General features: G+C 43.0%; 3 protein-coding genes across 4 annotated transcripts in view; all 3 read left to right on the top strand.

The window, feature by feature from the left end:
• Positions 1-3,382, top strand: part of LOC120034808 (zinc finger protein 624-like) — a 106,973-nt gene extending 103,591 nt beyond the window's left edge. The window contains exons 5-6 of the mRNA XM_038981447.1: positions 1,303-1,414; positions 1,648-3,382. Coding sequence (XP_038837375.1) covers positions 1,303-1,414; positions 1,648-2,510 — 975 coding nt within the window. The 3' untranslated portion in view covers positions 2,511-3,382. The remainder of the gene's footprint in view (positions 1-1,302; positions 1,415-1,647) is intronic.
• LOC120034862 (protein glass-like) overlaps positions 1-24,891 on the top strand; it is a 467,553-nt gene that overhangs the window by 235,228 nt on the left and 207,434 nt on the right. The gene's annotated exons all lie outside the window — the stretch shown is intronic.
• LOC120034867 (zinc finger protein 33B-like) lies at positions 12,963-19,992 on the top strand. Of its 2 annotated transcripts, XM_038981519.1 has the most exons (4): positions 12,963-12,998; positions 13,177-13,263; positions 18,078-18,189; positions 18,412-19,992. In XM_038981519.1, the coding sequence occupies exons 3-4, from the start codon at positions 18,177-18,179 to the stop codon at positions 19,377-19,379; spliced, it is 981 nt and encodes a 326-aa protein (XP_038837447.1). In that variant the 5' UTR covers positions 12,963-12,998; positions 13,177-13,263; positions 18,078-18,176; the 3' UTR covers positions 19,380-19,992. The 2 variants fall into 2 exon arrangements, with proteins under 2 accessions (XP_038837447.1, XP_038837446.1); XM_038981518.1 differs by lacking the exons at positions 12,963-12,998; positions 13,177-13,263 and having other exon boundaries at positions 17,480-18,189.

Raw genomic sequence — 24,891 nt, 5'->3', positions numbered from 1 at the left:
CATGATGCAGCCACCACTATGCTTGAAAATGTGGAGAGTGGTACTCAGTAATGTGTTGTACTGGATTTGTATTTTGTATTCTGGAAAAAGTTAATTGCTTTGTCACATTTTTTGCAGTATTACTTAAGTGCCTTGTTGCAAACAGGATGTGTGTTTTGGAATAATTTTTATTCTGTACAGGCTTCCTTCTTTTCACTCTGTCAAATAGGTTAGTTTTGTGGAGTAACTACAATGTTGTTGATCCGTTCTCCTATCACAGCCATTAAAGTCAGGGGTTGAATACTCATTGACTCAAGACATTTCAGCTTTTCATATTTAATTGATTTGTAAAAATGTTGAAAAACAATTCCACTTTGACATTATGGGGTATTGTGTGTAGGCCAGTAACCCAAAGAATCTCAATTTAATCCATTTTATATTTAGGCTGTAACACAACAAAATTTGGAACAAGTCAAGGGGTATGAATACTTTCAGAAGGCACTATAACAGAGGTGGATGCTGAGAGGAGAACGGCTCATAATAATGGCTGGAATGGAGTTTAAGGGATGGAATAGAGTGAATGGAATGGTATGAAAACCGTGTTTTTATACCATTCGATTTACTCCATTCCAGCCATTATTATGAGCTGTTCTACCCTCAACAGCCTTCACTGCACTGTACCTACACATACCCACACACTAACAAACACCTACTGTGCACATCAAAATAGTTGAGTCAGGTTTGCACGACGATGACTCATATTTACACCCACCATGATGAGTTTAACAACAATGAAGTCAGTCTGTAACTACAGTATATGACTCACATAGTGGAGATGGGTAAACACTCCATGTTGAAAGTGTGTTTATTATCTGTGTGTACCTGAGGGAGTGTATGTCTGTGTAATCTGTATCACCCTCTCTTCCAGGAGGAGGAGGGTCCAGAGGTGCTGCTGGTGAAGGAGGAGGAGTGTGAGGAGGGTCTGGGGAACCCTGAGAGGACCATGGTCATGGACGACAACCAGATTACACCTCCTCCTGAACTCACAGAGGAACCAGCTGAGCAGCACAGGACCACACACAGTCTCACTGAGGTGAGCCCACTGAACTACTGACTGGTATTAGGTCAGGTCTTAATTAATTTTGTCTAAGTATGGGACCATGCCATTGAATTAATTCTCCAACATCAGTATAGTATCAAATCAACTAACATGTTTGCATAGTATTCATAGCAATCCCTCATTGCCCAATCAAGATGCTCCATAGCAGGGTGCTCATATCAGATGTCTTGATCCAACATCCTCTCACTCTGTATCTCTTACAGTCAGTAGACATGGAGGATGGAAAGCCTGATCTGCTGCTAGTCAAAGAGGAGACGATAGAAGATGAACCAGAGAGCATTGATCTGCTGAGTGGACTAAAGATGGGGGAGCAAGGTAAGGGAGAAATATATATAGCCTACATACACTAATAGGTATTCAATGGGAATAGTGATACTCCTGGCTATTATTTTATCTTAATTTTCTTCATTCATAACATTAAATCAATACAACTTATGTTTACATACAACAAAGACACAATGTATTAACTTGACCAGGTAATTGACTCAAAAACGCTCCATATGTAGAGTTTTCTCTGCCAAAGTCTATTTTGTAACCTCTTCCTGCAGGTGGTTGGCTAGAGGCTAACAGAGGAGACTGGGTGGCCATCTTGGATTCCCAGACGAGTGCAGTCAATGGCCTGGGGGATGACATCACTGAGCAAGCCAGGACCAGAGGCAACACAGTGATCAGCGGCTGGGACAGCGTCCTCAACTCTGGGCTGGGGAACAACACTGTTAACCACAACCAGAAACAGACTGTCGAACACAAAACAACAGCTGAACTTAGTCTTCATGACAGACTGGCTGAGACCAGGGTGAGGCGTAGATTTGGTCTGCGGGGACGGGGAGGTGTCTGTATGAGAACAGACACAGACTCGGCTAGCGATGCTCCATCCTGCTCCTATAGTTGTGATTCAGAGAAACTGATGGTGCCGCAGGTTAACCCCCTAACAGGTGCTGCCTTCAGCTTGCCTTCTATAGGATCTATCAATTGGAACATGGACCCTGCAACAACACAGACACTCCCTGGCCTTCATCCTCCTCACACTCTCCTAATGTTAAACCAGACCTCAGACAACACAAGTACCTCAACACTAAATGGCTACACAAGCCCTTTGACCAATGACAGTAGTAGAGATGGAATCATTAAAGGTGGCATCACCAAAGAGAAGCGCTTCCCATGTTCGTTCTGTGGGAAAACCTTCAGTTTCCCCAAACAAGTAGAGATCCACCAGAGGATTCACACGGGGGAGAAACCATTCGGCTGCCACCTGTGCTGGGCCAGTTTTTCACACTCGTTCAGCCTGAAGAGGCACCAGAGGGTCCATACAGGGGAGAAACCATTCAATTGCCACCTGTGCCGGGCCAGTTTTTCACATTTGTTTAACCTGAAGAGGCACCAGAGTGTCCACACAGAGGAGAAATCCTGAAGCTGCCCCAGTGTGAGAAGAAGTTCTCCCACCAGCACCAGCTGAAGATGCACCTGAAGGTCCACAAGGGAGAGAGGCCGTTCGCCTGTACGCACTGCGGGAAGAGGTTCTCAGAGGAGAGACCTCAGGATACACCAGCAGAAAACATGGCCCATGTATAGAGTATAGTGATATGTAGTACTGGTTAGTGTGTTTGTAGTTAATTCTGTTGCTTTTGGATGTAGTAGGGAACTGGATGAGGTGAACTCCACCCAGCACAGCTAGAAGAGGACTGCCACCCCTCAGAGCCTGGTTCCTCTCTAGCTCTCTTCCTAGGTTCCTGCCTTTCTAGGGAGTTTTTCATAGCCACTGTGCTTTTACATCATGCATTGCTTGCTGTTTGGGGTTTTAGGCTGGGTTTCTGTATAGCACTTTGTGACATCTGCTGATGTAAAAAGGGCTTTATAAATACATTTGATTGAAATGTGATTGAACTGAGGAAAGAATGAGTATGATGAGGCAGAGTAGATGATATGGCGATGGTTGGTGTGATGCTGTCTGTAAAAATACTTCACTAATGAAGAATGACAAACTTAGTCCCTTTAGGTTGACATTGGTGTTATGAGATCAGGATGGTGCCTTATAATGTTAAACCTTTTCCGAAGTATTCTAAAATTAATTTTATCAAAGTAAGGGTTCCAGATTTACAGAAAAGGTACCATAGTGAGAAAAGTAAATTTACTTGTATCATTTTGTGCAATAAAAGTACTGTACTTCATTATGCAAGTAGATTTGTTGAAATTATATACAGAATTGACTCTGTTCTGACTGACTTGGTTATTTTTGTATCATTGAAGGGACTGAGTTTCCCTTATCAATCTAACCAAAACATTATACTTCATTATTTAATCAACACACACAGTCGTGGCCCTTGCACTTTTATCAAGTAACTGACAATTTTCCCTAAAAATAAGTTGAAATTCACCAATGTATTTGGTCTCCACAATTCTATATTTCACTGTTAATATTACATAACCTTTGTTTTTGATTCAGAACTTAATATATCCATTTAAATCAGAAAATAAACATGGCATTGACTAAATTATTGACACCCTAGACGTAATATTTGCTAGCTCAGCCTTTGGTCAATATAATTGCAATCAAGCGCTTCCTATAGCCATCGATGAGCTTCCTGCACCTCTGTACTGGCAGTTTGGCCCAATCTTCTTGTGTGCCGTCTCCCAACTGAGAGCATCAGCTGTTCCAGGCGATTGTGTGATCCCGCTCTCCGCAGCCGATGTGAGTAAGTCCATTAAACAGGTCAACATTCACAAGGCCGCAGGGCCAGACGGATTACCAGGACGTGTACTCCGAGCATGCGCTGACCAACTGGCAAGTGTCTTCACTGACATTTTCAACCTCTCCCTGTCTGAGTCTGTAATACCTACATGTTTCAAGCAAACCACCATAATCCCTGTGCCCAAGAAAACTAAGGTAACCTCCCTAAATGACTACTGACCCGTAGCACTCACGTCTGTAGCCATGAAATGCTTTGAAAAACTGATCATGGCTCACATCAACACCATTATCCCAGAAACCCTAGACCCACTTCAATTTGCATACCGCCCCAACAGATCCACAGATGATGCAATCTCTATTGCACTCCACACTGCCCTTTCACACCTGGACAAAAGGAACACCTAAACTCAACAAAAAAAGAAACGTCCCTTTTTCAGGACTCTGTCTTTCAAAGATAATTCGTAAAAATCCAAGTAAGGGACGGGGACGGGGATTACATGGAGCTCTGCAACACAGCAGCCCATCACAGATCTTCAATGTAAAGGGTTTAAACACTGTTTCCCATGCTTGTTCAATGAACCATAAACAATTAATGAACATGCACCTATGGAACGGTCGTTAAGACACTAACAGCTTACAGACGGTAGGCAATTAAGGTCACAGTTATGAAAACTTAGGACACTAAAGAGGTCTTTCTACTGACTCTGGAAAAACACCAAAAGAAAGATGCCCAGGGTCCCTGCTCATCTGCGTGAACGTGCCTTAGGCATGCTGCAAGGAGGCATCAAGACTGCAGATGTGGCCAGGGCAATAAATTGCAATGTCCGTACTGTGAGACGCCTAAGACAGCACTACTGACAGACCACGTGTAACAACACCTGCACAGGATCGGTACATCCGAACATCACACCTGCAGGACAGGTACAGGATGGCAACAACAACTGCCCGAGTTACACCAGGAACGCACAATCCCTCCATCAGTGCTCAGACTGTCCTCAATAGGCTGAGAGAGGCTGGACTGAGGGCTTGTAGGCCTGTTGTAAGGCAGGTCCTCACCAGACATCACTGGCAACAACGTCGCCTATGGGCACAAACCCACCGTCGCTGGACCAGACAGGCCTGGGAAAAAGTGCTCTTTACTGACGAGTCGCGGTTTTGTCTCACCAGGGGTGATGGTCGGATTCGTGTTTATCGTCGAAGGAATAAGCATTACGCCGAGGCCTGTACTCTGGACCGGGATCGATTTGGAGGTTTAGGGTCTGTCATGGTCTGGGGCGGTGTGTCACAGCATCATCGGACTGAGCTTGTTGCAGGCAATCAGTCATTGCAGGCAATCTCAACGCTGTGCGTTACAGGGAAGACGTCCTCCTCCCTCATGTGGTACCCTTCCTGCAGGCTCATCCTGACATGACCCTCCAGCATGACAATGCCATACTGCTCGTTCTGTGTATGATTTCCTGCAAGACAGGAATGTCAGTGTTCTGCCATGGCCAGCGAAGAGTACGGATCTCAATCCCATTGAGCACGTCTGGGACCTGTTGGATCAGAGGGTGAGGGCTAGGGCCATTTCCCCCCAGAAATTTCTGGGAACTTGCAGGTGCCTTGGTGGAAGAGTGGGGTAACATTTCACAGCAAGAACTGGCAAATCTGGTGCAGTTCATGAGGAGGAGATGCACTGCAGTACTTAATGCAGCTGGTGGCCACACCAGATACTGACTGTTACTTTCTATTTTGACCCCCCCCTTTGTTCATGGACACATTATCACATTTCTGTTAGTCACATGTCTGTGGAACTTGTTCAGTTTATGTCTCAGTTGTTGAATCTTATGTTCATACAAATATTTAAACATGTCAAGTTTGCTGAAAATAAACGCAGTTGACAGTGAGAGGACATTTCTTTTTTTGCTGAGTTTATGTGAGAATGCTAATCATTGACTACAGCTCAGCGTTCAACACCATAGTGCCCTCAAAGCTCATCACTAAGCAAAGGAACCTGGGACTAAAAACTCTGCAACTGGATCCTGAACTTCCTGATGGGCCGCCCCCAGCTGGTAAGGGTAGGTAACAACAAGGGGTGTGTGCTCAGTCCCCTCCTGTACTCCCTGTTCACTCATGACTGCACAGCCAGGCACGACTCCAACACAATCATTAAGTTTGCCGATGACACAACAGTGGTAGGCCTGATCACCGACAACGATGAGACCAGCTATAGGAAGGAGGTCAGAGACCTGATCGTGTGGTGCAGGGACAACAACCTCTCCCTCAACGTGATCAAGACAAAGGAGATGATTGTGGACTACAGGAAAAGTTGAACCGAGCACACCCCCATTCTCATCGACGGGGCTATAGTGGAGCAGGTTGAGAGCTTCAAGTTCCTTGGCGTCCACATCCCCAACAAACTAACATGGTCCAAGCACACCAAAACCTCTTCCCCCGCAGGTGATTGAAAAGATTTGGCATGGGTCATCAGATCCTCAAAAGGTTTTACAGCTGCACCATCGAGGGCATCCTGGCGGGATGCATCAATGCCTGGTATGGCAACTGCTCGGCCTCCGACCGCAAGGCACTACAGAGGGAAGTGCGTACGGCCCAGTACATCACTGGGGCCAAGCTTCCTGCCATCCAGGACCTCTATACCAGGCGGTGTCAGAGGAAGGCCCTAAAAGTTGTCAAAGACTCCAGGCACCCTAGTCATAGACTGTTCTCTCCGCTACCGCACAGCAAGCGGTACCGGAACACCAAGACTTGGTCCAAGAGGCTTCTAAACAGCTTCTACCCCCAAGCCATAAGACTACTGAACATCTAATCAAATGGCTACCCAGACTACTTGCATTGCCCCCCCCCCCCTCCTCTACGCTGCTGCTACTCTATGCATAGTCATTTTAATATCTCTACCTACAGTTGAAGTCAGAAGTTTACATACACCTTAGCCAAATACAATTAAACTCAGTTTTTCACAATTCCTGACATTTAATCCTAGTAAAAATTCCCTGTCTTAGGTCAGTTAGGATCACCACTTTCTCAAGACATCAGTCAGGAAGTTAAAGCTTGGTCGCAAATGGGTCTTCCAAATGGACAATGACCCCAAGCATACTTCCAAAGTTGTGGCAAAATGGCTTAAGGACAACAAAGTCAAGGTATTGGAGTGGCCATCACAAAGCCCTGACCTCAATCCCATAGAAAATTTGTGGGCAGACCTGAAAAAGCGTGTGCGAGCAAGGAGGCCTACAAACCTGACTCAGTTACACCAGCTTTGTCAGGAGGAATGGGCCAAAATTCACTCAAATTGTTGTTGGAAGCTTGTGGAAGGCTACACGAAACGTTTGACCCAAGTTAAACAATTTAAAGGCAATGCTACCAAATACTAATTGAGTGTATGTAAACTTCTGACCCATTGGGAATGTGATGAAAGAAATAAAAGCTGAAATAAATAATTCTCTACTATTATTCTGACATTTCGCATTCTTAAAATAAAGTGGTGATCCTAACTGACCTAAGATAGGGAACTTTTACTTGGATTAAATGTCAGGAATTGTGAAAAACTGAGTTTAAATGGCTAAGGTGTATGTAAACTTCCAACCTCAACTGTATACTGTAAACCTTAATATGCTCTAATGTACAATTTGTGTTTACAGTCAGCAATCCAGTAGGACCTGTTGTGTTGATGGCGGTAGAGACTGGACCTCTGGCCCTGGATTGCAGTTCTTGACACAAACCGGTGTGCCTGGCACCTACTACCCTACCCCGTTCAAAGGTACTTACATCTTTTGTCTTGCCCATTCACCCTCTGAATGGCACACATACACAATCCATGTCTCAATTGTCTCAAGGCTTAAAAATACTTCTTAGACCTGTCTCCTCCACTTCATCTACACTGATTGAAGTGTATTTAACAGGTGACTTCAATAAGGGATCATAGCTTCACCTGGATAGTCTATGTCATGGAAAGAGCAATCGTTCCTAATGTTTTGTACACCGCAATCTCCTGTTTCTGCCTCACACTTCAGAAACAGGAGATGGCTCCTGCCCTGTAAACCGTTCCGGCTCCTGCAAGGCCCCCATTTATATAACACAATACAGTTTAAATTACAATACACAGCCATTTTGATATATTTTGTGTCTTCACAGTCCCTGTTGTGCCGTAAGAAATAGGTTATGATCAATAATAACAAAAGCTGCACTGAAGCCCAACAAAACCGCTTCCACAATCTTCATACTATCAATTTCTTTCAGCCAATCATCAGTGCAGAGCATTTTGAGTGCCCTTCCTTGTAAGCATGCTGAACGTCTGTTGTTAATTTGTTTTCTGTAAAATAACTTTTTTGTATTTTTTTTATCTAAAAGCTTGGTAAAAACTGGTGAAAGGATGATTGGTCGGCTGTTTAAACAATTAAAGGGTGCTTTGCTATTTCTGGGCAGCGGAATGACCTTAACCTTTCTCCAGGCCTGAGGGCACACACCGTCTTCTAGGCTTAAATTGAAGATGTGGCAAACAGGAGTCGCAATCTATTCCACTACCAACCTCAGCAATTTCCCATCCAGCTTGTCTTTATTTATAGATACCAACACTCATCTCTTCCACACCCACTTTGCTGAACTCAAAACTACAGTGCTTGTCTTTCATTATTTGGTACGTTAAGCATGAATATGAAGGCTCAGCATTTGTTGTTTGCATATCATCCCTAACTTTATCTTGTCAACAAAAAAGTTACCTCATGGTTACCCCACGAATACAGACAGAGTCAGGATTGGCGTTCACCACGAGAGGTACAGTGCCCTCAGAAAGTATTATTCATGCCCCTTTACTTATTCCACATTTTGTTGTGTTACAGCCTGAATTCAAAAGCGATTAAATATATTTGTTTTCTCACCCATCTACACACAATACCCCATAATGACAAAGTGAAAACATGTTTTTTTTTTTTTTTTAAACGTGTGTGAATTTATTGAAAATTAAATACAGAAATATCTCAAGTATTCAAGTCAATACTTTGTATAAGCACTGTTGGCAGCGATTACAGCTGTGAGTCTTTCTGGGTAAGTCTCTAAGAGCTTTCCACACCTGGATTGTGCAACATTTGCCCATTATTCTTTTCAAAATTCTTTAAGCTCTATCAAATTTGTTGTTGATGATTTTCAGTTCTTGCCATAGATTAAAAAAAAAAACATTTAATCAATTTTAGAATAAAGCTGTAATGTAACAATATGTGGAAAAAGGGGTCTGAATACTTACTGAATGCACTGTATATGGTTGGTATTTAAAGTTTTTATTTTCTGCCCAGCACAAACACCATGTTCAACTATTCATGGTCTACAATTTAGACCACAATTAGTTGAACGAGGTATTTGTGAAAGGCTGGAACAAAAACGTGTAAACTCCTGTCATGTGTACAAAAAAACTGTGTTCGATCCCAGGCTGTGCTCGGGAGTCCAATAGGGCAGCGCACAATTGGCCCAGCGTTGTCCGGGTTAGGGAAGAGTTTTGCCGGGCGCTCTAGTGACTCCTTGTGGCTGGCCGGGCGCCTGCAGGCTGACTACGGTCGTCAGTTAAACAGTGTTTCCTCCAACACATTGGTGCAGCTGGCTTCCGGGTTAAGCAAGCGGTGTTAAGAAGCACGGCTTGGCGTGTCATGTTTTGGAGGACGCATGACTCGACCTTCACCTCTCCCGAGCCCGTTGGGGAATTGCAGCAATGAGACAAGATCGTAATCACAAAATTGGGGAGAAAAAGGGGGTACATTTTTGTTATAATAATTAAGGGCTGTGTTTCGTGTAGGCTTAATCTGGCATTACGTATTGATAACTGGTCAATTCAATTGATTGGACATAATTTGGAAAGGCACAGGCATGTCTATATAAAGGTCCCACAGTTGACAGTGCATTCTAGAGCAAAAACCAAGCCATTAGGTCGAAGGAGTTGTCCGTAGAGCTCCGAGACAGGATTGTGTTGAGGCACAGATCTGGGGAAGGGTACCAAAACATTTCTGCAGCATTGAAGGTCCCCAAATACACAGTGGCCTCTATCATTCTTAAATGGAAGAAGTTTGGAGCCACCAAGAGTCTTCCTAGAGTTGGCTGCCTGGACAAACTGAGCAATTGGGGGAGAGAGGCCTTGGTCAGGGAGGTGACCAAGAATCCGATGGTCACTCTGACAAAGCTCTAGAGTTCCTCTGTGGAGATGGGAGAACCTTCCAGAAGGACAACCAACTTTGCACCACTCCACTAATCAACCCTTTATGGTAGAGTGGCCAGACGGAAACCACTCCTCAGTAAAAGGCACATGACAGCCCGCGTGGAGTTTGCCAAAAGGCACCTAAAGGACTCTCAGACCATGAGAAACAAGATTCTCTGGTCTGATGAAACCAAGATTTAACTATTTGGCCTGAATGACAAGCGTCACGTCTGGAAGAAACCTGGCACCAACCCTACAGTGAAGCATGTGGCATCATCATACTGTGGGGATGTTTTTCATCAGCAGGGACTGGGAGAGGCTAGTCAGGATCGAGGGAAAGATGAACAGAACAAAGTACAGAGAGAACGTTGATGAAAACCTGCTCCAGAGCACTCAGGACCTCAGACTGGGGCGAAGGTTCACCTTCCAACAGGACAACGACCCTAAGCACACAGCCAAGGCAAAGCAGGAGTGGCTTCCGGACAAGTCTCTGAATGTCATTGAGTGGCCAGCCAGAGCCCGGACTTGAACACCATCGAACATCTCGGGAGATACCTGAAAATAGCTTTGCAGCAAGGCTCCTCATCCAACCTGAGAGGATCTGGAGAAGAATGGGAGAAACTCCCCAAATACAGGTGTGCCAAGCTTGTAGCGTCATACCCACGAAACCTCAAGGCTGTAATCACTGCCAAAGGTGCTTCAACAAAGTACTGAGTAAAGGGTCTGAATACTTATGTAAAGGTGATATTTCAGTTTTTATATTTAATAAATTAGCAACATTAAAAAAAATTTTTTTTGCTTTGTCGTTATGGGGTATTGTGTGTAGATTGAGGGGGAAAAAAAGAATAATACATTTTAGAATAAGGCTGTAACAAAATGTGGAAAAAGTCAAGGGATCTGAATACTTTCCGAAGGCACTGTAAATCTCTCGGACAAAGGTGACTTTTATCAATATATTCGCCTGTATTTACCCCGCAACAAATGAAATGCTAATCGGCTGCTAATGTGGCATAAATAACTACAAATGTCATGATGATCTGGACGAGACTGCAAAATCGAGGCAAAGGTAAGAATCTCTGGATTACCTATCCAATGATAGCTAAATGTAGTATTGAATAAATTGGCTAAATTTCTTAATTTACCTGTTAGCAAAGGTGCCAGCTAGATATGATGTGCAGGGATTTTTAGTCTTGCATGATGTCTACTTTGATGCTAATTAGCATTTTAGAATCAGAGAAAATAGAGCTGAATATTGATCAAATTCACCATGTTCGGGAGATTTACATGGTTATCAAAACATCACACCAGGGTAATGCTACACGAAACACATCCCTTGTTATAAATGTTTCTAAAATCTTCAATGGGAAAAATAAATGGTTGAAAAACGATTGGAACCATTTCCCCGTTTGACCGCTAGGTTTTAGATATAATAACACCGCCACCACAGATAGAACAATGAGCCAGATATTTCACCAGATGTATTAATGTGAAGCATCCGGTTGGCATTTCCACTCACTTCCAAATATGGTGATGAGAGGAAGCCCAGTGGCCAGAAGTGGGAGAAGATGGAGCAATATGGATTTTCCAGCAAATTTTCTCATCTATTAAACATTTGATCTCCATTCAGTTTTGTTTCCAGAACTAGAATTTGTAACAGAGAATTTGTGTTTTGTAGACTTTACTCTTTGCCAAAGTTTCCCCAAAAAATGCGTTTAGAATTTAGTTATTGCACGAGCGCACTTCAGACTATGCGTCCCCTAACGGAAATAGGCAAATAAGTGCTAGAACGCACCAATAGGATCTCACTAGCTTGTGCTTGGCTCTGCCTACCTCCTTGTTCTGCCCACTATGATTCATTTGCCCCCATCGGAAACGACAAACTCTGGTCTATCTTGAGTTAGTATATAGTATAGAAATATTGGTTTCCACTGTGGGGGTTAGTGGGTTGGGACGTTCTTTCCTTTTCCCCATTTTTTTGTATAACGTGTAATGGACTCACACTCCAGTCCAATTGGTGGCGGTAATGCAACTTGTTGGTTGCCAACCGCCATTTAAAACCCAGATAAGTACGGACGTAAACATGACCAAGAACCATTTTCTCGTTAGCTTTTTTATTAGGCCATTAACACGATGGAATTCAAAATATTACTAATTTAACTGCTCAGCATCACATACTTACGCCAGGTAGTCTTTTATTCGCGTTGGAGACAGGACTTGGTTGATAAAAGCTGGCGTTACATGGATAACATCTAACGTTAGCAAACAATGGCCATGGTTTTTCACACTGAAATAGCCTCCATTATGGAGGTGCTAGCGAATGCAGCCGTGGCAGAAGTCTGTAAACTCGTAGACGACGACTATGCAGTGTTTCGTTTGGAAATAACTCAAAGCCAGAAAGAAAACAGGACATTGCGGAGGAAACTACAGCTACTGGAGCTAAAGGTGTCACGGGAGCGCGCAGAGAGGACAACGCGAGAGCGCGCACTCTCCAGACGTCCAAGTAGTGTCAAGATCCTCGACCGAAACAGAGGAATGGAAAGAGGTACATTTTGCAGGCCGAGGCAGCGGGGCACCCTGTGCACATGTGTGACTAGATGTGTTAACCATAATTGGGTCTTGGTCAGTTTTTGGATAGCTAAGTAATCAGGGGAATTATTGCATACTATCTTGCACAAAGACACAATATCATATTCTAGATTTACTGCATTTACTAATTGAAAACAATATGATGAATGGAACATAATCAATCAATCAATCTAGAAATAGTATATCAAGAAGTTATGCAAAGTGTAACCTTACATTCTGGTCAATTCTAGACAGTGTCAAAACTCAATATTGTACAATATAGCGTTCAGCATTGACAGTACCTATCCTAACCACGTCTTTCCCCCCCAATCACACTCTCAGGTGAAGGACATCTCACTGGAGGCCACAGGAGCTTTGTGAAGCCAGCGGGACACAATACATGGAGCGATGACCAACCAATCACTGTTGATGAGGGGAGTGGAACCTCAACTCAGCACGTTATTGTGATAGAGGTTAGTGTAACAGTACATCAAATGTGGCCAGTTCATTTCAGAAAGACTCCCCTCAGCTATTCACTTGCTTACATGTACATCCTCATTTATTTGCCATAGCGAAGCTTGTGAGACTTCCCTATGACATTGTTATCCAATTCTACTCATGTACCGGTAATAACCTCCCCTCTTGTGTCAGGATGCAGAGGCTGCAAGCCCTAGAGGATCGTCCCTGGTCAAGCAGGAGAGGAATGAAGGAGAGGACCCACGACACAACATCACGGAGGTCAGTGGCACGCCGAACGCCATCCTAATGTCAGAGACTTTAACTGTAACACAGGCTCTCTCTTGCGCACCGGATCTGTCCACGGATCAGACCCAGAGGGGCTGGGGGAGACTGGGCTGTCCTCCTGCTCCCGGCTCAGAGTATCTACCGGTATTTCACCAGAGCCAAAGGGCTGTTAATTCCTGTGTAGATGGTGATGCGTTATACACTGGTGTTGATGATCTGTCTTGTTCTTACACTACAGAGATGGACCTGGCAACATATCCTTGGGTTTAAAGACAGACTGATCTGTCTAGAGGGGACTGGAACCAGTACAGTAGTAGTGTATACACTGAAGGGTGCCTAGATAAGAAAGGGGGGGGTCTGGTCGTAGATAAAGTGGAGGGCAACATTCCTTCCACATGGTATGCAGATAGCCACCTAGGAGATGGACACTGACAGGACAGAGACTTCTTAGACTACATGGAAAGCTTAGCTTCACATGGCCTTTTCGATCAGGTATTGAACTCAAATGACAGGGCTAGAGCCCAGGTTTTGGGAGAGGAAGCCACATCGGGTGGTAGTAAAGATAAACGGTTCCTCTGCATGTTCTGTAACAAAGGCTTCAGCTGCTTCCAGAAGGTGGTTCCACCAGTAGTTCCACACGGGAGAAATCCTTCAGCTGTACCCAGTGTCACATGTACTTAGCCCAGGCTGGCAACCTGAAGAGGCACCAGAGGGTCCACACTGTGGAGAAATCCTACAGTGTGAGAAGAGGTTCTCCCACCAGCACCATAGGAAGATGCACCTGAAGGTCCACACGGGGAAGAGGCCATTCGCCTGTACACACTGTGGGAAGAGGTTCTTAGAACAAAATAGTTTCACTTTGTTATTATGGGGTATTGTGTGTAGATAGCTGAGGAATTGTTTTTTTAATGTAATCCATATTAGAATAAGGCTGTAACAAAATGTGGAAAAAGTCAAGGGGTCTAAATAGTTTCCAAAGGCGCTGTAGTGAATTAATGACACCTTGAGCTGTCCTAACCAGTTAAGAGTTACCAGCAGGTGCCTTGATAATAGAAAAATGCAGCGTCAGTGGTTCCTGCACCACATGCAATTGCTTTGGAGTTGTTGAAAGATGTTAATATTGATACATCCATAAATAATCTAGACCTACATGCAACAATATCTTGTTTTTTTATGATTTCACATGATATGCCTAAATTCTTATAACCACATAGGCTAATAAAGAATCACATTTTTATTTTTATTATTTAAGTAACCTACATGTTATTTTAAGATATCCCTTTGGAGCTCAATATCACGTTAAAAAAATATAGCTAAATGGGGAATGCCTTTTAAGTTGTGAAATTGTGTTTGTTACGAATCCCTTTGGCCCGACAGTCTGGGGGGGGGGGGATGGTAACGAGACCCGTAACATAACTCATGCATTGTGTAACAGTGACAAAGTAACAGTGAGACCCAAGGAAAGAAATAATAAGTATCCAAAAATACCCCTAAGTTAGACTAGCCTACTTCACCAACAGCTAACTAACTAACCAAAAATACAGTGGGTGGTCCGCCCAGGTCTAACTAGTGTATTTAACAACGTTTACCTATGGGTAGTGTATGCCCAAGGGCAACTTGTCTGGTTACTCCCTTTTCCCACCATCAAACAAACACCATAACCAAACACAATACTCACAGGTGGGGACAAAGTGACATGTAGATGCTAAACCACACAAGAGATCTACAAACATATGGCATTTACAGAGAGATGGCTACACAAAGAGATCAAGCTCCAGAGAACACAACTGATAGGGTTTTTAAACCAAGGGAAAGGGACTGTGATTGGGTAGGAGAAAAGGAGCAGGTGTCTTCTGATTAGCGACTGATTGATGACTGATTGGGGAATGATGATTGTCACCTGTGAGTAGGGGAGAAGGAGAGAAAAGAAACACACAGGATACATACAGAATACCTGTATCCGTAACAGTGTTCGAGGAAAATTATAGGTCTTTCAAACATTTTATGCAACACTTTCGGCATGTGATTTCATGACAACTGAGCCAAAGCGAGTTGTTAAACAGCAGTGACGAGTGTGTTGATATAACGGTACAATTATAAAAATTCTGCTTCAACCTTCAGGTTATGCATGCCAACATATTTGCCAAGAATTAAGAGTAGGCAAATTGATTTTATCAGACAAAAATGAGATCAAACGTTTTACCATTGCAACATGTGATGTACAGTCACATTCACCGTGGTTGTGTGAAGCTTGCACAGAGCCCATATCCACAAACCATCTCAGAAAAGGTCGTAGGAATCATTTTAAAACCTGTTTCAGACCAATAAAAACTCCCAGCTCAGAGTAGGTTTTAGGATGATGTTCTTGACACTCCCCAGACAAACTCTGAGCCAGGAGTAAAATTAACTCATAAAAGTTTCTCTGCTGGTGATCATGACAGTTTGAGTTACTGCAAAGGAAAGACGGTGATGACGCTCATTAACATTGTTGCAAATGATGGGGTATAAACTATCGCAATGAGGCATCGCCAGCTTTGAATGCTATAGCACGCTTCAGACTACAACGGTGAATGTAACTGTCCGTCAAATGTTGCAGTGGTAAAACGTTTTATAACTTTCACCTGACACGACAACTTTTCCTTCTCCTAATTCTTTCCTAATGTTGGCATCCATAATCTTAAAAAAAAAAAAAAAAATCTATTTTTTTTTTAAACAAATTCTGATTTTTTTCAATAATGTGATAGGCATATTGTACTGAATCATACAGTATGGTTGTTAAAAGTAGAATTTGGATTGCTGTTATATCAACACACTCATCACTTCCGTTTAACAACTCTCTAAATTACCTTTGGCACAGTAGACTAGGCATCAACTCACCTGCCGATAATGTTGCATAAAACGTTTGAAAGGTCATTAATCACCAAACGCATAGGCCCTAGATGCTGTCAATTGCTTATAAATCAGTTGCCCAACTCATAACTTGAAATAACATGATGTATGTTAATTGAATAATCAAAAGAAAAATGTTATTATTTATTAGCCTAGTGGTTATCAGTATTTAGGCATATCATGTGACTTAGGCCTCATGTAAAATCATTGTCAAAAGCGCAAAAGATAGCCTACTGTTGCATGTTGATCTATACTGAACAAAAATATAAACACAGCATGTAAATTGTGTCCCATGTTTCATAAGCTGAAATAAAAGATCCCAGAAATGTTCCATATGCACAATTTATTTTATTATTTTCCTCAAACGTGCACAAATTAGTTTACAGCCCTGTTAGTGAGTATTTCTCCTTTGCCAAGATAATCCATCCACCTGACAGGTATGGCATATCAAGAAGCTGATTAAACAGCACGATCAGTACACAGGTGCACCTTGTGCTGGGGACAATAAAAGGCCCTTCTCTAAAATGTGCAGCATTGTCAAACAACACAATGCCACAGAGTGTGCAATTGGCATGCTGACTGCAGGAATGTACACCAGAGCTGTTGCCAGAGAACTGAATGTTAATTTCTCTACCGTAAGCCACCTCAAACGTAGTTTTAGAGATTTTGGCAGTACGTCCAACCGGTGTCACAATCACAGACCATGTGTATGGCGTCATGTGGGCAAGCTGTTTGCTGATGTCAACGTTGTAAACAGAGTGCCCCGTGGTGGTGGTGGTGGGGTTATGGTATGGGCAGGCATAAGCTATAGATAATTAACACAATTACATTTTGTCGAAGGCAATTTGAATGCACAGAGATACCGTGACGAGATCCTGAGGGTTATTGTCGTGCTGTTTATCCGCCACCATCACCTGATGTTTCAGCATGATAATGCATAGCCCCATGTCACAAGAATCTGTACACAATTCCTGGAAGCTGAAAATGTCCCTGTTTTTTTTCATGGCTTGCATACTCACCAGACATGTCACCCACCTATTGAGCATGTTTGGGATGCTCTGGATTGACGTATACGACAGCGTGTTCCAGTTCCTGCCAATATCCAGCAACTTCGCACAGCCATTGAAGAGGAGTGAGACAACATTCCACAGGCCACACTCAACAGCCTGATCAACTCTTTGCGAAGGAGATGTGTCGCGCTGCATGAGGCAACTGGTGGTCACACTAGATACTGACTGGTTTTCTGATCCACGGCCCTACTTTTTTTTTGAGGTATCTGTGACCAACTGAGGCATATCTGTATTCCCAGTCATGTGAAATCCATAGATTAGGGCCTAATACATTTATTTCAATTGACTGATTTCTTTATATGAACTGTAACTCAGTACATTTTTTGAAATTGTTGCGTTCATGTTTTTGTTCAGAGTAGATTATTTATGGGTTGATCATATAGAAATATCTAACTATTCTATCAACTCCAAAGCAATTGCATGTGGTGCAGGAGCCACTGACTCTCTGCCTTTTCTTATAATCAAGATACCTGCTGATAACTCTTAACTGGTTAGGACAATTCATGAGAAGTCCTAAATATTTGTCAACTAGAAGAGGCTTCATGCACAGCTTTTATTGTTACCCATAAGAGTAGTAGTAAAATGTCTCTATTCTCAGCACTTACGACCAATTTTCTAGTCTAAGACGCTTTGTGGATACAAGCCCAAATCTTGATTAATGTTGTCTTAATAGTGGGACCATGCCTTTGAATTAGCAAACCAATAAAGAGTGTCAAGTGATCAAATCAACTAGCACGTTTGCATAGTACTCATAGCAGTCCCTCATTGCCCAATCAGAAGATGCTCCATAGCAGGGTGCTCATATCAGATTTCTTGATCCAACATCCTCTCACTCTGTATCTCTTACAGTCAATAGATGTGGAGGATGGGAAGCCTGATCTGCTGCTGGTCAAAGAGGAGACGATAGAAGACGAACCAGAGGGCATTGATCTGCTGAGTGGACTAAAGATGGGGGAACAAGGTAAGGGAGAAATACATATAGCCTACATACAATAATAGATATTCAATGGGAATAGCGATGCACCTGGCTATTATTATTTATTTATTTTCTTCATTCATAAAATGAAGTCATGTTTACATACAAAAAAAACAATGTATGAACTAGACCAGGAAATTGAGTCAGACTCCATATGTAGAGTTCAGTGCCATGTTTTTAATATCTATTTTCTAACCGCTTCCTGAGGTGGTTGGCTGGAGGCGAACAGAGGAGACTGGGCGGCCATTTTGGATTCCCAGACCCAGACGGGTGCAGTCAATGGCCCGGGGGACGACATCACTGAGCAGGCCAGGACTAGAGGCGACATAGTGGAGGTCAGTGGATGGGACAGCGTCTTTAACTCTGGGCTGGGGAACAACACTGTTAACCACAACCAGAAACAGACTGTCGAACACAAAACAACAACCGAATTTAGTCTCCGTGACAACAGACTGGCTGAGACCAGGGCGAGGCGTAGATTTTGTCTGCGGGGACGGGGAGGTGTCGGTATGCAGCTGGAGAGAACAGACACTGACTCGGCTAGCGATGCTCCGTCCTGCTCCTATAGTTGTGATTCAGAGAGACTGATGGCGCCTCAGGTTAACCCCCTAACAGATGCTGCCTTCAGCCTGCCTTCTATAGGATCTATCAACTGGAACATGGATCCTGAGACAACACAGACACTCCCTGGCCTTCATCCTCCTCACACTCTTCTAATGTTAAACCAGACCTCAGACAATGCCAGTGCCTCAACATTAAATGGCTGCACAAGCCCATTGACAAATGAGAGTAGTAGAGACGAAATCGGTAAAAGTGGCAGCGCCAAAGAGAAACGCTTTCCGTGTTCATTTTGTGGGAAAGCCTTCCGTTTGCCCAAACAGGTGCAGATCCACCAGAGGATGCACACAGGGGAGAAACCTTTCAGCTGCCACCTGTGCCGGGCCAGTTTTTCAGACTCGTCCAACCTGAAGAGGCACCAGAGGGTCCACACAGGGGAGAAACCCTACAGCTGCCCCCAGTGTGAGAAGAGGTTCTCCCGCCAGCACCATATGAAGATGCACCTGAAAGTCCACACGGGAGAGAGGCCATTCACCTGTACACACTGCGGGAAGAGGTTCTCAGAGAGGAGCTACCTCAGGGTACACCAACAGAAAATGCACACGGCCCATATATAGTGACATGTAACGTAGTACTACTACTTAGTACTAATTCTGTTGGTTTTGGATATAGTAGGGAAGTGGACGAGGTGAACTGAACTGAACTGAAGAAATAATGAGACATAGAAGATCAGGGGTTAGCAACAGGATTTAGGGGATTTGGAATTCAGCTTAAAGTATTCCCACAAATAAAAAAAAGTATCTCAATGTAATCAAGGTATGAAATTCTTGTTATTTTTCAATACAATCTCTTTGGGCTTAGATGTGGTCATTTTGCAGTGTACAAATTATAATTATTTTCCATCCCCTTGACCATTCGCTCTGAGAAAGATTCAGCCCACAGCTGAGTCTAGTTGCCTACCCCTGGAGTAGATGATATGGTCATGGTTGGGGTATACTACAATGCTTCATTGATGAGTGGGACAACCTTGTCCTGTTGTTTTGATGAGGAAATGATAATGCCTTAATTCATGTTTACTTATACTGATCATGACAATGGGGTGAAACTCCAGGACAACAGTTGTGATATTTATTAAATTTTTTCTGTTATTTTACCAGGTAAATTGACTGAGAACACATTCTCATTTACAGCAATGACCTGGGGAATAGTTACAGGGGAGAGGAGGGGGATGAATGAGCCAATCGTAAACTGGGGATTATTAGGTGACGGTGATGTTTTGAGGGCCAGATTGGGAATTTAGCCAGGACGCCGGGGTTAACACCCCTACTCTTACGATAAGTACCATGGGATCTTTAATGACCTCAGAGAGTCAGGACACCCGTTTAACGTCACCCTACACAGAGCAGTGTCCCCAATCACTGCCCTGGGACATTGGGATATTTTTTAGACCAGAGGAAAGAGTGCCTCCTACTGGCCCTCCAACACCACTTCCAGCAGCATCTGGTCTCCCATCCAGGGACTGACCAGGACCAACCCTGCTTAGCTTCAGAAGCAAGCCAGCAGTGGTATGCAGGGTGGTATGCTGCTGATAGTCCATTCCATAATGTCCATTTTACTTTGACCTTTCCTGTTTTTAGGTTATATATCTTTGTTAACATGACAGCAAATTATTTTATTTTAATTGAGCGCCATTAGGCTATTAAACAAACAGTCAAACCGGAAACAAAAGCAGGCTCTGTCTTATTTCTGTAGGTATATTGATGATTTATAAAGCCAGGCACATTTAACAGTTAGGCTATTGATTATAAACCTAATTAAGTTCGGGTTTCCTCTCCTCACTTTTCTGAAGACAATAAGGCAAGGGCTGTTTTCTCATCTCCTCGTTCTGCTGCTGCCTCCTGCATTATTCTCGACACCAATATGCTTGTTAACTTTGCTATTATGCAAATTTTTTTAATATATTTTTTTATTTAACCTTTATTTAACAAGGTAGGCAAGTTGAGAACAAGTTCTCATTTACAATTGCGACCTGGCCAAGATAAAGCAAAGCAGTTCGACACGTACAACAACACAGAGTTACACATGGAGTAAAACAAACATACAGTCAATAATACAGTAGAAAAATAAGTCTATATACAATGTGAGCAAATGAGGTGAGAAAAGGGAGGTAAAGGCAAAAAAAAAAAAGCCATGGTGGCGAAGTAAATACAATATAGCAAGTAAAAACACTGGAATGGTAGATTTGCAGTGGAAGAATTTGCAAAGTAGAGATTATTTTGCCTTGATTGTCCTTCTAGGTACTACCGTTTCCCTGTCATTATTAACAGACAGTGTTGTTGTCTTTTCTCTTGGACTCAGAGTTAGTTATGTTGCTGCCGTCTTTGTTTCAACTCATCAAGCTCTCCCTAGGAGAAATGCAGGCTGTTTTTCAGGTCGGGGACCTCTCTGGTCAGATCGTCCATTTTTGAATCTACCAGTATTTGGACAAAGCTTTTGAAGCTATTTTCCTTCAGTTGTAACAGCTCCTTGTAGAATAATTTTTGTTGGTTTAAAAGATCTTTCACCTGCGTAAGCATGACACTGTCCTTTTCTTTGTTTGTCATAATAGCAGTGTAGGCTATCGTTGGTATACCGCGTAGTTCCAGCCCCGCCAGTTCGCCCTTCACAGCCCAGTTAAGTCCGTTGACTGTCTATTTATCTCCTTTTTCTAATTGGGGAAAATCCCGTGGGATCTGTTGTCTACAACAGAGGAATGTGAACTAAACTCTCTTTCATGACCACATGCTCTGCTGAAATGAAGCTGAAATGCAGTACATTTAGCAAATTCAACTATCTGAATATATAATTTGTTGCTGTTTTGCATTGTATTGCAACATGCTGTTAGATACCAGCAAGGGATACGAGAGTTGGGTGTGGATAATCTTTCTACAATGAGTTAGTAAGCCGGAAATGTCAGAGTCTCCAAGTTCCGACTAGGACCTGAATGCTGCATTATTCTTGCTAGGTCATGCTTATTCTTGCTGGCTTCTCAGTGGTCTGCTAACGTTAGCTAACATTGGCTAACTGTATGATTTTACACACTCAAATAGCCTCCATCATGGAGGTACAAGCGAATGCAGCCGTGGCAGAGATCTGTAAACTCGTAGACGACGAGTGTTTCATTTAGCAAAAACAGTTGGGGCTCTTTTTTTGTGCCTGTTTTGCATGTTATTTTGGCATTAATACATGTCACATATCAGTTTGCAAACAATGTAAAATAAATAAATAATTGAGTTAATAAAGCCGCATACAAACATGGTCTCTTTTTTGCTTTCTTGAGTAAGGCAGCTCCAAAATGCAGGTGATTCAGCCTAGCTCAGTGCTTTCTGTAATGGTTGGTCAGCCAGCGGAAAATACGGAGCATAGGGGTAATGTTCTCTAGTTGCGCCGTGATTGGCTCAGTGTTCTGTCACTCATGGGGATACTACATCACCACAAAATCTAAGGGTAGAGCTGGAAAATGCAAGCCCCTTGGGTGCTGCAATAGAGTTACATTAGAAGTGCCCATCCAAGAAGGCTCATATGAAGAGAAATTATAGATAAAACTTATCGGTGCTCATTGGCCATTGGACATAAACATTACTCAACAAGTTGGAAAATTGCAAATTCAACAATGAGTGGTTTGGAAGGAATCAGTGGCTAACTGCAAGCATTGCAAAGCAATCACTAGCCTGCTATTTAGTGGAGTGGGTGTGTGGTCCAAGTCTGGGTTTAAGGGTCTCTTTACCAAGCTTAAAATGATAAATATTCAACATTGGCCATTCTGTCAATCCAGCATGACTTCTGCCCCGCTGGAGACTCAGAACAGGGAAATATCAGACTTCAGAGTTCAAGATAACTGGGAACTCGGAAAAAAACGAGCTCCGACTGGGAAAATACGTTTTGAATGGTCATCCAACTCAGAATTGCAAGTCAGGAACTCGGGCATCTTTCTAGAGCACCAACCTGAAGATCACTGATGTCATCATGATTCAACATAGTTTTTTTCAGAGTTCCCAGTTGTCTTGAAAGCACCATAAATCCAGAGAATGCCAGACTTTGATGACAAAGTTTGATGACAAAAGTTTCCCAAGAAAGACCGCCGCGCCACCTTCCTGTTCAAGTGAGCACAGCACAACAAGGTGAGTCCAAAAATGTCTTGTATGCTGATGCATAAATTATGTAATATGCCAGGGAGATATGTATACTGTACAGTAGCTAAGAAAGTAATACTAAGTACATCTTGTGTAGTAAGCTGTTAGTAGCCTATGTGCCTCACCCTAATAATTTGGTCCCTTTTCCCCCTCATAATTTAGCCTACTGTTCTGACTTGGTGGTGCACATGTAGTCTATAACCTGTTTTAGAGAAATGTAATCATCAAATATTGTAAGCGCTTTCATTGTCTGCTTATATTCTCTTTTTTTTGCCCAACCAAGATTTACATGCTAAAATCTCCACTGGAAACAATATATCCACCTAAAAGTATAATTACATCAACTTTTCAAAGCGCTGGTAATACAGAACCATGTAAACACGTGCACGATCTCGTGGATGTATTTTCATCTTGTGCGGCATGTTTCAGGTGCTAGAAATCTGTACGCAATACGAGCGCTTAATTTAGTTAGCCACCTACTGTGTAGGATAGAAACAGGGGAGAAAAAAAAAACTGAACCGATGTTGGGGGGGAGATATTCATACAAACAACCCAAAAACATTTTTTAAACATACTTGTATTTTTTCATTCAATTATGTTTAAAAAATGAAACGCGTTCAAATCCAAAACAGAATGTAAGTATCCAGTTTCAGTTGAGCAAAACCATATATACTGAACGAAAATATAAACGCAACATGTAAAGTGTTGGTCCCATGTTTCATAAGCTGCAATAAAAGATCTCAGAAATGTTCCATATGGACAAAAAGCTTATTTCTCTCAAATGTGCCAAAATTTGTTTACATCCCTGTCAGTGAGCATTTCTCCTTTGCCAAGATAATCTACCACCTGACAAGTGTGGCATATCAAGAAGCTGATTAAACAGCTTGATTATTACACAGGTGCACCATGTGCTTGGGACAATAAAAGGCCACACTTGTCAATGTGCAGTTTTGTCACAGAACACAATGCCACAAATGTCTCAAGTTTTGAAGGAGCGTGCAATTAGCTGGCAGACTGCAGAAATGTCCACCAGAGCTGTTACCAGAGAATTGAATGTTCATTTCTCTACCATAAGCCAACTCCAATGTTGTTTTTGAAAATTTGGCAGTATGTCTAACCGGCCTTACAAACGCAGTGGGGCGGCAGGGTAGCCTAGTGGTTAGAGCGTTGGGCAAGTTCAAATCCCCGAGCTGACCAGGTACAAATCTGTCGTTCTGCCCCTGAACAAGACAGTTAACCCACTGTTCCTAGGCTGTCATTGAAAATAAGAATTTGTTCTTAACTGACTTACCTAGTTAAATAAAGGTAAAATATTTTTTTTAATTAAAAAACCACGCCAGCCCAGCACCTCCCCATCTGGCTTCTTCACCTGTGGAATTGTCTAAAACAAGCCACCCGGACAGCTGATGAAACTGTGGGTTTGCAAGTGGGTTTGAAAAAACTGTCAGAAACCGCCTCAGGGAAGCTCATCTGCGCGGTCGTCATCCTCACCGGGGTCTTGACCTTACTGCAGTTCGGCGTCATAACCTGCTTCAGTGGGCAAATGCTCACCTTCGATGGCCACTGGAGAAGTGTGCTCTTCACAGATTAATCCTGGTTTCAACTGTACCAGGCAGATTTCAGACAAACCATCGTGTGAGCGAGCGGTTTGCTGATGTCAATGTTGTGAACGGAGTGCCCCGTGGTGGCGGTAGGGTAATGCTATGGGCAGGCATAAGCTACGGACAACACAATTGCATTTATCGATGGCAATTTGAATGCACAGGGATACTGTAACGAGATCCTGAGGCCCATTGTCGTGCCATTCATCCGCCTCCATCAACTTGTTGTTGTTATAACAAACCTGATAATGCACAGCCCCATGTCGCAAGGACCTGTACACAATTCCTGGAAGCTGAAAGTGTCCCAGTTTCCATGGCCTGCATACTCACTCATTGAGTATGCATACTCATTGACA

The sequence above is a fragment of the Salvelinus namaycush genome, chromosome 42, assembly GCF_016432855.1.
Source record: "Salvelinus namaycush isolate Seneca chromosome 42, SaNama_1.0, whole genome shotgun sequence".
Taxonomy (NCBI): domain Eukaryota; kingdom Metazoa; phylum Chordata; class Actinopteri; order Salmoniformes; family Salmonidae; genus Salvelinus; species Salvelinus namaycush.
The sequence above is the reverse complement of the archived record's forward strand: the minus strand, read 5'-3'. Positions and strand labels throughout refer to the sequence as shown.

What these genes read in the sequence shown, in the direction of transcription:
- LOC120034867 (XM_038981518.1), top strand. Translation starts at nt 18,009, where the DNA reads ATGCTCCATAGCAGGGTGCTCATATCAGATTTCTTGATCCAACATCCT. An exon ending in ACTAAAGATGGGGGAACAAG is followed by an intron (nt 18,190 to 18,411) that starts GTAAGGGAGAAA and finishes CCGCTTCCTGAG; the next exon opens with GTGGTTGGCTGGAGGCGAAC.